The sequence below is a fragment of the Leptinotarsa decemlineata genome, unplaced genomic scaffold, assembly GCF_025532065.1.
Source record: "Leptinotarsa decemlineata unplaced genomic scaffold, Ldec_3_MD MMD2_tig00000157_RagTag_RagTag, whole genome shotgun sequence".
NCBI lineage: Eukaryota > Metazoa > Arthropoda > Insecta > Coleoptera > Chrysomelidae > Leptinotarsa > Leptinotarsa decemlineata.
Window position 1 is genome coordinate 2,981,334 of NW_027412543.1, and position 12,031 is coordinate 2,993,364.

Genomic DNA, 12,031 nt, shown 5'->3' on the forward strand with positions numbered 1-12,031 from the left:
CCAGAACGCACTAGTCGAACTACACACCCACATATCCCAAAATATCAACGCATCCTTTTGCACCATTGCAATCTACTTAGACATCCAAAAGGCTATCGACAAAGTCTGGCACGCGGGCCTGATCTGGAAGCTTATCCAAATCAATCTGCCTCATCATTTCATCCGACTAGTAGCCTCCTAATTATCCAACCGACATATCCGCGTCAAAGTCGGCGAAGCCTTATCCACCCCTTTCTCCCCAAAAGCCGGAATCTTCCAGGGATTAGTCCTCGCCCCTTCCCTATTCCTCTTCTATGCACATGATGTTCCCACAACCCATAAAATCCTTCAATACCCCGATGATACCATCCTATACTCCTCCGTCCCCAACACCCGCCGCTTGCAAATTCAAGCCAAAAATATGATCGACCATTTCGAGCAGTGGTGCAACAAATGGCGTATCAAAATCAACCCCACAAAATCCAAACAATCCTCTTCCGACATCCTAACACCTCTACCCGTCCCAAACTAAACCCGGACAACTTAAATCTCAGACTTTTGGGGGAAAACCTCATACTCCAGGACTTGGTTTCCTACTTGGGGGTCACCTTCACGGGGACCCTCAACTGGGAAATCGACCTGAGAGAGACACTGAACAGAGTCCGGAAGAGAGCTAACCTACTGAAGGCTCTGAGAGGAAAGCTTGGGAGATGCGACAGTGGAACTCTGCTTCATACCTATAAAACCTTTATAAGACCAGTCCTTGACTACAAAGCAATGATATACTGTACGCTTCCTCCGAAACTGTCCCACCGCATCCTCACGACCGAGAGAAGAATCCTACGCAACATACACAACCTGCACTACCGATACCCTTCCCTAGACCTATACAACCTCATAAATACTACACCAATCAACCAAAGATTTCAGGAACTCCAAGGACGATATGCGACCAGAACGATGAGCAGCAACAACACCGATGCCATCGACACGCTCACATTGCCATGGATCCCCCGTGGAGGATCCTGAAGGAAACCCAGGAAAAAGCTCCCCTTTCCCCCAGCCAGACTCCTGGGAGCAATGGAAGACCCACCGGAGCCGATCCAGGACATCCTAGAGGATTTCCCACTGGGATACAGATAGCGGATACCTGATAGCAGCGTCCCGGAAAGAACCGAAATTCTAACACACACAACCCCGGCCCAAAAAACCGGTACCGAGTCCCAACATCTGGACCACTGACCACCGCAACGAACCCAGACTACCACATGGATCAACCTTAAAACACTGAAGAAAACTGGAACACAAAAACAACACAACACAAACACCAACATAAAATACAACACACACACACAACCCACTCACCCTGAAGAGGCATAAGCCTATAGCAGGGTTCTACACAAACACACACACACAAAAGATTGTAAAAACCTGAAAAAATTTGTAATAAACGATTTTCATTCATATGAAATCATTAGAAGAAGATATCTGCATCAGTTAGAACATGAGATAAGTCGACGAAATGAACGACCGTGTGAAGGTTCTCCAGGAGCGGATCAATAAGGGGGTTGACGACGTGGCAACATAACCTTCATTTATTTCCTTTCCTCAGATCCTTTTTTTCATCAAGTACACGTGAGTTCATTGGCGTATACAGGGCACTGCGTGGTTGGGGCAGCGTCCACTTCCCTCCTTCTTTTCACTCCTGAAAAAAATATCAATTGAGACACAGCTTGTGAACACTTCATTTCACTTCATCCCCACTCCCTCTCAAGCAGATTCCACCACCGAGCCACAAGCATTTTTGGAGCCCAGAAGGTCACCTGGCAACTGGACTGTCGGAGAAGATGTACATTTCATCACAGAGCCTCATCTCCACGAGCAGCCTGTAGGATGGTCTGATACGAGACTGCAGGTGCTGCACGATACCGGCACCGAAGAGGCGGACGTCTTCGAATACGAGTTCCCGGATCCCACAACGCGGATACTGAATCAGATGCTAACCTGTATTATGGCCTGTGGAATGATGACGAGGTGGACTATGATGGGCCATCAGTGGGACCTATTTCCTAGGGAGACGGATGATGATGATTCCGACGATGAAGACGATGAATGTTTTCCTTGAAAATATTCGTGAAAATTTTGAAATTTAAGCAAATACCTTGGTTGAAAAACTTATATTGATTCAAATACGATGTTGAGAAAAAAGAGTAAACATTATTTCGAAAAGAATTTCTTCAAGCTAATGAATGAAAATGTATTCGGAAAAACAATCGAGAATTGCCGTAAATATAAAGAAGTTTAGTTATGTACCAAATGGGAGGGTGGATATGGAGCAGAAAGCTAGATAACCATTTTTGACGATGACATAGTAGTGATTGAAATGAACAGAGTTAATATAAAATTGAATGAATCATTTATGTAGGTTTCAGCGTTTTAGAAATTTCAAAGACCATTTTGTATGACTCCAATTATGATTAAATCAAACGTAAATTTAATGAAAAAGCCGAACTGTTATATACAGATACTGACTCAGTGATTTACTACTTTTTCACTGATGATATTTATAATAATAATAATAATAATAAAGGTCTTTATTATTTTCAAATAATATACATATAGATTTTAACATTGTATGCAAAAAAAAAAAAAACATTTCTGAAAATAAAGGGCGAAGTTCATTTTCTGCAGACAAACGATAGTTTTACTACGAAAATGTTCTTCCACTTAACCCTAATACAGTGCGTCGAAGAATTCATATGTGTTTGTACATGTAATTGACAAATAGACAATGAGAGAAATGAGTGATAAGTGACGAAAATCGTTACGTTTGTTGGTTTGGCAGCGGGGCAGAGGGGTATCTAGACTTGTGTTTTGAATAAATTATTTTTATATTCTGATCTGAAGCAAGTAATACTGAGGTTCTTCAAACTTTCAGGAACGGAATTATATAAATTATAAATTTGGTAGGTGAAAGATCGTCTGAACATTTCAGTTTTGAATTTAGGTGGGGATAATAACCCTTTAAATCGTAGATTTAAATTATGTATGTCTGTCCTGAAAGATATTTTGTTGTACAAATATGAAGGAGTTTTAGATAGAATAATTTTGTAATATAAAGTGACTGCATGATGAACTCTTCTATTTTCCATATTCAACCATCCAATCTCAATTAATTTATGTGATATTCTCTGATTTTTCTCACGCCGTATATTAGCCTCAAACAGGAATTCTGCACTTTTTGAATTTTATTTTTGTAAAAAGTTGTTAAGTTCGGACCATAGACAGAGTCAGCGAAATTAAAATGTGATAAAACTAATGTTTCGCACAGTTTCATTTTGATTTTTCGAGGAATTAAATGCCTGTTTCCATAAATCAGTTTTAGTGAACCATATGCCCGTCGAATCAATTGATTAACATGTTTTTCGAATCTTAGGTCTGCCTCTATGATAATGCCTAGGTTTTTAGCTTCTTCAACAACAGGGATCAATTCATTATTAATTTCTATATTAATAGGAAACTGAAATCTAGCCCGATTATACATAGAACCAAATAACATTACTTTAGATTTAGCGCAATTTATTAGTAAACAATGTTCAGAAGCAAAATTAATGAACGTCGCCAGTTCCCTATTAATTATTTCAGAAGCATCATCTGCTAACTGCGGAGGAAAAGTGTGATAAATCTGTGTATCATCAGCATAGACATGAATCTTACATTGTTCTAAAGATTTTATTAAATTGATGGTATACACAGAAAAAAGTAAAGGGCCCAGGATTGAACCTTGAGGCACCCCCGAGTTCAATGTCATATATTCGGACTGATTTGATTCAATTTTTACTCACTGTTTACGATTGTCTAAATAATTTTGTATAAGGCCAACAGCCGATTCTGAAAAACCTATGGAAAACCTATATAGTGCAAAATATTAAGCAGTAATTTGAAGTTGATAGTGTCAAATGCTCTGCTGAAATCCAGCAGTACCAATATTGCACACAGACCTTTATCCATTGAGGCAATGATATCATCGACTATATTAAGTAAGGCTGTCGTACAGCTGTAGCCTTTACGAAAGCCAGATTGAACAACAGGCAATAGTGAGTGGTCGGCTAAATGCTGTCTTATCTGTACTTCAATGGATCTTTCTAGAATCTTGGAAAGCATGGGTAGGATACTTATTCCTCTAAGATCCTTGTATTCTGAAGGATTTTGTTTCTTGGGTAGAACTTGAACCACTGCTCTTTTCCAAACAGTAGGGACAACACCCCTTGAAAGGCAGAAATTTATGATGTGTGTAATATATGGCACAATTAGAGGACAACAAAGTTTGATAAGTTTAACATTCAGCCCATCACAGCCCATTGCATTGGAATTAATTTTACAAATGCTGTCATATACAAAAGTGTCATTGACTTCTTTGAATTTAAAAGTGGAAGGAATAATATTGTTGGTGCTGTAAAAATTCATAAGATATTCAGGTGGGGCAACATTTGGAATGGAATTTATTAAAAAATTATTAATTTCACTTGGCTTCTTTAGATTTTCAGGAATTTCTTGATTTTTGTTTTTCAAGAAGTTATTTGTTCTCAGTGTTTGCCACAGCTTTTTTGAATCGGAATTCTCAAACTGATACAAAAAGTATGCCCTTTTCTCCCTTTTTATTGCTTGGTTTGTATAATTCCTGAGATCTTTATACAATTGAAAATGAGCGACTGACTTTGTTCGTTTATATTTATTCAGAGCTTTATTTCGTTCATTCATCATTTGTTGTAAGGCAAATGTCAGCCAAGGAGCTTTCTTTTTTGTAATTTTCGAAGTTATTATAGGGGCATGCCGATCAAATATGCTAGTTAAACAATTTACCAAGTAAGATACTTTTTCATCCACGCCTTCTTGATCGAAAATGCGGAAAAATGATATATTTCTCAAATCATGAAGAAATAATTGTTCATTAAAATTTTCGAAACACCTATAAGTATACATCTTGAAAGTCGTTTTCTTTTTTACATTAAGCTTGCAATTTACAATACAGTGGTCTGATATATCATTATGAATAATACCTTTCTCAATCAAGTTTTCTTCCTTAAGTATAATATAATCAAGCAGCGATTCTGAGCTATCAGTTATTCTTGTTGGTTCGTCAATTACCTGGGCTAGATCAAATACCTCCAAAATATGATTCAATTTGTTGACAACCGCATTTTTTTCAATAAAATTTATGTTGAAATCACCTAAACACACCATTTCATCAACAGTTGGAAATAAGTATCCCAAAGAATCTTCAAATTCATCAAGAAAATCATTGGCTGTTTGGTCATGTGGTTTATAAATCACACCTATACCAAATGTTTGTTTATGGATTGTCAGTTTAATCCACAATTGTTCCCAATTATTTTTATCATTCTTTACAATCAATTCATTAGGATACTTATTTTTTACATAAACACATAAACCTCTACCCCGAGCATTCCTGTCTCCTCTGTATAATACATAATCTGCAATATTTAAGACTACATCAGTAATATGATCAAACAGCCATGTCTCACATACCAAAAAAACATCGTATTCATTTTGCTGTAGTATATTTTTTACGTCACGAAGTGATGGTAGCAAAGATCGTACGTTTAAACAAGCTACACTAAGATAATCCATTCTGTTTATTAATATTTATTAAATTTTCCCAAATATTCTCTCGAAGTCTATTTCCAATTCTAAAAAATTCTAATATTCTACAACTGAATAAGTAGAAGTTTAAAAAAGGTAAGACCTTCCAAACCACAAAAAATTAACAGTCACTGTGGGTACGGACCAACTGCACTAGCCCACAACAATTGATTATTTGATATTATTTGTGCAAAAATAAAAAAATAAAAAAAATTGAAAATGCTACAATCACAATGACAAGATGAAGTTCAAAAAAAGAAAAATATACCAGCGGTTCAGGGCGAACAACTTATTTATAAACAATTAACTCTAATAATTACATATTGTTCAATGATATTCCAATAAATGAATGTATGAAAAAGCAAAACCAAAATAACCCACAAAAAATTGAATATTTGAAATGGTAACCTAAACTGCGCTGTCCCACAGAAATAAGAAGAATCGTAAATAAGTTTGTATAGAGCAGATAATCTGAATACGAAATAAGAAAAATGCAATAATATTTCACTTCACATAGTTTCAATATCACTTAACTTCTTAATCTTACTAATGATATCTTTGTCATTTAACTTGACATATATATTTCCATTGTTTGACCATAATCTTCCATTTTTCTTAATTTTCTCCACCGCCGCTTTGAAAAGTTTCAGTGTTTCAGGAGACAAATCTTCTCTAATTACCATGCCCGTTCCTTTCAACAGCTTCTTTTTATTATATACCAATTGTTTAATGGAAACCGTAGAGAACTGGGTCATGATTGGTTTAATATTGTTTCTGTCCGGAATTTTCATGCGGAAACAATTATCAATACTCATCAGATCAAGTCTTATATTGAGTTTATTATTGATTATACCCAGAATAGTGTCCATGCAGTTTTCATTGTCACTTTCTTGAACGCCATAGAATATGACATTTCTAGATCTTCGGATTCGATCACATGATTCTTGGTTAGCAACTAGAGTTTTTATTTGATGTTCTTGATTTCGCAAAACTTTTGTGAGTTCATCATTTTGTTTCTTGAGCACATCTATTTCTTTATCATACATCTTTGTGATTACATCCATGATAGAATCGGAGAGGAGTGTTATAAACTCGTTAGATGAAACAAGTTTGTTGTTGACTACAGCTTTAATGGTTGTGTGCAATTCGTCCTCTCCCTTGTTGGTTCTAGTTTTCGACATGATGCAAAAATAGTTGCAACTTCTAACTAGTACGTGCAGTTTAGAGTTGAAATGACACTAACAACTTGTAATTTAACACTTACTTGTATGGCAAGATGATTTTCCAATTTGTTATTGCACTTTTTGATAGTTTGTTTGCCTTTTCTGTGGAGCTATGCTACAACACGTCTACTCACGATGAAACATCGACATATATAAAAATATCAAAGAGAGACTATGCTATGGATAAAAAATTCCATAAGCAAATAAAAATATTTTAGGTTTGATGAAAGATGAAAAAAACGAAAGAATTATGAAAGAGTTCATATGTCTAAAGTCAAAAATGTATGCCATAAAAAAGGCATGAAGAGGATGATAAAAAAAATTTATAACAAAAAAAGATGATAAAAGTATAACGAAAGCCTCTCTTCAAAAAATAAATTTTCAAAATTATTACGATTGTCTATTCAAAAACTTTGAAGTATCAGAAAATCTGATTAAAAAACATGGGGTTTCCACAATAAATCAAAGAAAAGTTGCACTAACTCCTTCTGATGATAAACGAATTTATAAATTATACAGGGTGTCCCTGGACTTCCTCTTTTCCTCTCGAAAATGTATAGATGGGGTCAAAATACCACCAGTACTTCATATAACTTTTTTTCCTAAAATCCTTCGTTACCAAGTAACGGGCCCTCGAAGTTACAAAATGAAAAATGTTTTTCTTTGATAACTTTTCAAGTGAATATTCAAAATCATCCACATTCTGGTAATTGACTAAACAAATGAATTCCTTCGATGAGCTTTCATGCAGGAGTCAGTTGTTTTGCTACAAAGTCAGGAACGGACTACCCCCGATGGTCCACACCCCAAAACTTTGAAATGACAGATATTTTTCAATATTTTTCAACAAATTAAGGTTACTTGGACAATTTTATGAATAAAAGTACTCGTGTGGAAAGTCGATCGGAGCAACGAGTCTTGATAAAAATGTAGTTTCACTCGACGACATCAAACCCGCTCGTCCACCATTATTTGAAATGAATAATTATCAAAGCAGAAATAATAATGATAACGTTAATTCAACAACATTTATCCTGAGATGTCTACCATTATTCGAAAATATTAGTTTTTAAGGAAAATGGAAATGATAGGTAAAATGTTCATAACGAATTTTTATAATGCAAACACGTTCAACTAACGAAACTCAAGAGCCTCAAGAGCAAACAGAAATGAAAAATCCGCTACAGAAACTGCTCGATATGACCACCTTCTCTCTCTATACATTTTCTTAGTCTGCGAAGACACCCTCTCTGTACTTGAAATAGCATTCCAGGGTCGTTTCGTATGGCTTCACAATGTAATGTTATTCTATTCAACAATGCATCTCTTGTGTGAATAGGTGTAGCGTAAACAAGGCTTTTTAGATGCCCCCACAGAAAGAAATCCAATGGATTTAAATTCGGAGACCGCGATGGCCATGAATATGGCCCACCTCTACCAATCCATCTATTGTGGAAAATATGGTTCAGATGGTCACGCACAATCAAACTAAAATGAGGAGGAGCGCCATCATGCATAAACCACATATCTCTTCGGGTTTGCAATGGAACATGTTCCAAAAGTCCATTCAAATCGTTCTGAATGAACTCCAACTAACGTTCTCCATTCAATCGGTCCTGTAGAACGAATGGTCCTATAAGATGGTTTCCTATGATACCAGCCCAAACATTCACGTTGAATTTCCGTTGGTGTTTGGTTTGCAATATCCCATGGGGATTTTCTTCGGCCCATATATGGAGATTATGAGAGTTGATAACTCCATCTCTACTGAAACCTGCTTCATCAGTGAATAAAACTCGATTAATAAAAGTCATATCCTCTCTTTGCCTACCCATGAACCAATTGGCATATTCCAGTCGTGCTGGAAAATCTTGAGGTGTCATGGCATGTACCTTCTGGATGTGAAATGGGTGGAGCAGTTGTTCCCTAATTATTCTATGAATAGTGGACTTGGATGTATGGAACTGTTCTGATAGATTTCTGATGCTCATTGAAGGATCATCAGCGACGGCTTCCAAAATATTTTCCTCCAATACAACGGTACGTACAGTCCTAGGAGCGCCCTCACCACCTCGTTTTGGCAAAACTGTACCTACAATAATATCGAAATAAAACAACGTGCTCAAATTAATTATCAATTATTACATACCTGTTTCCCTCAAGCTGCGATCGACACGCTCGAATGTTTCTCTTGACGGTACCGTTCGATTGGGAAAATGCTCGGAATACAGACGACGAGCTTCTGCAGCATTACAAAATGCTCGTCCATAAAATACATGCATATCTGCATATTCATTGAATGTAAACTGTTCGGCCATATCAAAAAAATTCAAAATATCCTATAGAATATTGACAATACAATGATAGTCATATGACAACGCACCACTCAACAAAACAAAATCGCATTCCAGTTTCTCATTTTTTATCAAAACTTTCTGAAAGGTTTTTTTGTCAACATCTGTGAAAGAAATGGAACATAATTATTCCCTGGATATTTTTCACCTGATCATGTGCAGCCGTTTTTGTAGTTCATTCGTTTGCTTTTTATTAGTATAGTAAATATTTTTTCCGATGTGCGTTTTTTCAGCTAAATTTAGATTCGTGTTAAAGAATTTCTCCCATAAAATTATAATTATCAGTGAAACTCCTCAACAGTTTAGCTGTGAAGAAGAATTTGAAACATTCGAATGTTGAGTTTCATGAGATTCAGATAACTGATCAACACGAAACGTGATTATTCCACACGTATTATGTACATACAAAATATGGAATGAATTCGATATTTCATAGTAGAATAGCTTGTTAGTTTAAAAACACCACGAATCTACAGAACTTGATATTTCTTTTGAAAAAATATCTGCTATCACAATTGTGACTTGAACTTCCATATAGGTACTGTACTTTTTGTTTACGACTTCATTTTAGCATACTTTGTATTATTCCTGTTATAAATGTTGTTGAATTAACGTTTCAAGACTCATCGTTTTAGATGTTATAAAATAGTAGTAATTTGTTATTCAATTACTAAGGGGGAGAATGTTATAGATTTATCATTGTTATCTGATTACACCCTGTATATCGTTTTTAGTTGACATTTGTTAGTAGTGATCAAGGTTGATGTGAAAATATAAGTTTTTGTTGAAAAAAAAAAAGTTTTTGAAAGACGTCTGACTTTTCTAAAAGAATATAAAATTTCGTTCTTTGACCCGGAATAAATAATAATTTGCAGGTAATTCAAAAACATATGGTCCTTCGAGCCGGATTAAATAATAATTTGCAGGTAATTCAAAAACATATGGTCATCAGAAGTAAAAGTCGACTTTACACTCTTTCTTGCAGTTATTCTGAGAATGATGGACTCATACGGCTCAGTGGAAGACTGGACCAGTCAATTCAGTTGACCGACTCTGCAAAACGTCCTATAGTTTTAGATCCTAACCACAGAAAAACTAAACTTCTGATCCAACATTATCATGAAATGGTTCAGCACCATGGTCAAGAAATGGTAGTGAACAATCTGTGAATGAGATTTTGGATATTAAGAATGAGGCAAGCGGTAAGAAGTGCTTGGAACAGCTGTCAACATTGTAAAAATCAAAGAGCTTTACCGAGAATCCCAATGATGGGACAACTACCCCCTTGCAGGATTGAACCCACAATCAGGGCCTTCATTGAAAGAGGCGTTGACTATTTCGGACCTTTAGAAGTATCAGTCAAGAGGAGCCGAGAAAAAAGATATGGTGTTATTTTCACCTGTATGGTCACTCGAGTTATTCATCTTGAAATAGCACATGATTTGAGTATGAATTCATTTGTCAATGTACTTCGTCAGTTTGGATGTCGGAGAGGATTTCCTGAGGAATTATATAGTGATAATGGAAAAAACTTCATAGGAGCTGAAAAGGAAATATCTCAAGAACTGAAGAAGTTGAACCAGGATGAATTACTACGATTTTGTGCAATGAAAAAAATTAAATGGGTTTTCAATCCTCCTCTAGCACCTCACATGGGAGGATGTTGGGAATGACTTATTCAAAGTATAAAAAAGGTTTTAAAAGAAATTTTAAAATCAAAGTACTATCCAGAACATATTCTGAGACTTTTTTGATTGAATGCGGAAATATTTTAAATTCTAGGCCTTTAACATATGTTTCGTTGGACTCTGAAGATGCAGAGGCATTGACTCCTAATCACTTTCTCATTGGTCCGTCGTATGCTGCACTCTCCTATACCGAAACCAGCGATAGAGATATGAATTTGATGTCCAGTTGGCGTGCTGCACAGAAACTATCTGATTTATTCTGGTTCAGATGGACAAAGGAGTATTTGCCAAGTTCGATCAGGAGATCAAAATGGCATGGTGATTCAAAATCTGTCAGTGTAGGAGATGTTGTTTTAATGGTAGATCCAAATGGACCCAGAAATATTTGGCAGAGAGGTATTATCAAGGAAGTTCATCCTGCCAAAGATGGTAAAATCAGGATCGTCGATATGAAGAATAGTAGTGGCACGATTTTTCGACGATCAGTTTCAAGACTCATCGTTTTAGATGTTATAAAATAGTAGTAATTTGTTATTCAATTACTAAGGGGGAGAATGTTATAGATTTATCATTGTTATCTGAATACACCCTGTATATCATTTTTAGTTGACATTCGTTAGTAGTGATCAAGGTTGATGTGAAAATATAAGTTTTTGTTGAAAAAAAAAAGTAAAGTTTTTGAAAGACGTCTGACTTTTCTAAAAGAATATAAAATTTCGTTCTTCGACCCGGAATAAATAATAATTTGCAGATAATTCAAAAACAGACATGATGGACACGTTAGGCGTATTAGGGATGAAAAGGTTAGATACTATTATACTTGTAATCATTTATTTTATTTGCGAGGCTCCAAGCCTTCCATAGTTCGATTATTTACAGATATGATGTGACCTTTCGTCGTTTTTTACTACTTCTGAGGAATATTTATTCATTATTAACATATTGTGACCATTTGTTCATTGGTAACATGTGACAATTTTCTTTTCTCCATTATGAAATAAAATATGTTCTTTTCCATGTAAGTATTTTATACTTCATTGCATCAACTGATGTTGAGTTTTATAGTAGAATTTCGAATAATCATCTGATGATGAACCTATATAGGTTCGAAACATGTTCTGTT

General features: G+C 35.6%; 3 protein-coding genes across 3 annotated transcripts; 2 read left to right on the forward strand and 1 right to left on the reverse strand.

Moving 5' to 3' along the window:
* Window positions 1-3,541: 3,541 nt before the first annotated feature.
* Window positions 3,542-7,008, reverse strand: LOC141481341 (uncharacterized). The gene is made up of 2 exons (XM_074172732.1): window positions 5,530-7,008; window positions 3,542-5,474 (listed from the first exon to the last, which is right to left on the reverse strand). The coding sequence occupies exon 1, from the start codon at window positions 6,822-6,824 to the stop codon at window positions 6,153-6,155; it is 672 nt and encodes a 223-aa protein (XP_074028833.1). The 5' UTR covers window positions 6,825-7,008; the 3' UTR covers window positions 3,542-5,474; window positions 5,530-6,152.
* A 3,402-nt stretch (window positions 7,009-10,410) lies between these two features.
* Window positions 10,411-10,893, forward strand: LOC141481361 (uncharacterized). Its single transcript, XM_074172754.1, has one exon. It carries the CDS (start codon window positions 10,411-10,413, stop codon window positions 10,891-10,893), a length of 483 nt encoding a protein of 160 aa, XP_074028855.1.
* On the forward strand, window positions 10,890-11,429 carry LOC141481362 (uncharacterized). The gene has a single exon (XM_074172755.1). It carries the CDS (start codon window positions 10,890-10,892, stop codon window positions 11,427-11,429), a length of 540 nt encoding a protein of 179 aa, XP_074028856.1.
* The last annotated feature ends 602 nt before the right edge of the window (window positions 11,430-12,031 follow it).

Bases quoted from the DNA above. Each gene is read 5' to 3' on its own strand.
- LOC141481341 (XM_074172732.1), bottom strand. From the start codon at position 6,824: ATGTCGAAAACTAGAACCAACAAGGGAGAGGACGAATTGCACACAACC.
- LOC141481361 (XM_074172754.1), top strand. From the start codon at position 10,411: ATGAGGCAAGCGGTAAGAAGTGCTTGGAACAGCTGTCAACATTGTAAA.
- LOC141481362 (XM_074172755.1), top strand. From the start codon at position 10,890: ATGACTTATTCAAAGTATAAAAAAGGTTTTAAAAGAAATTTTAAAATC.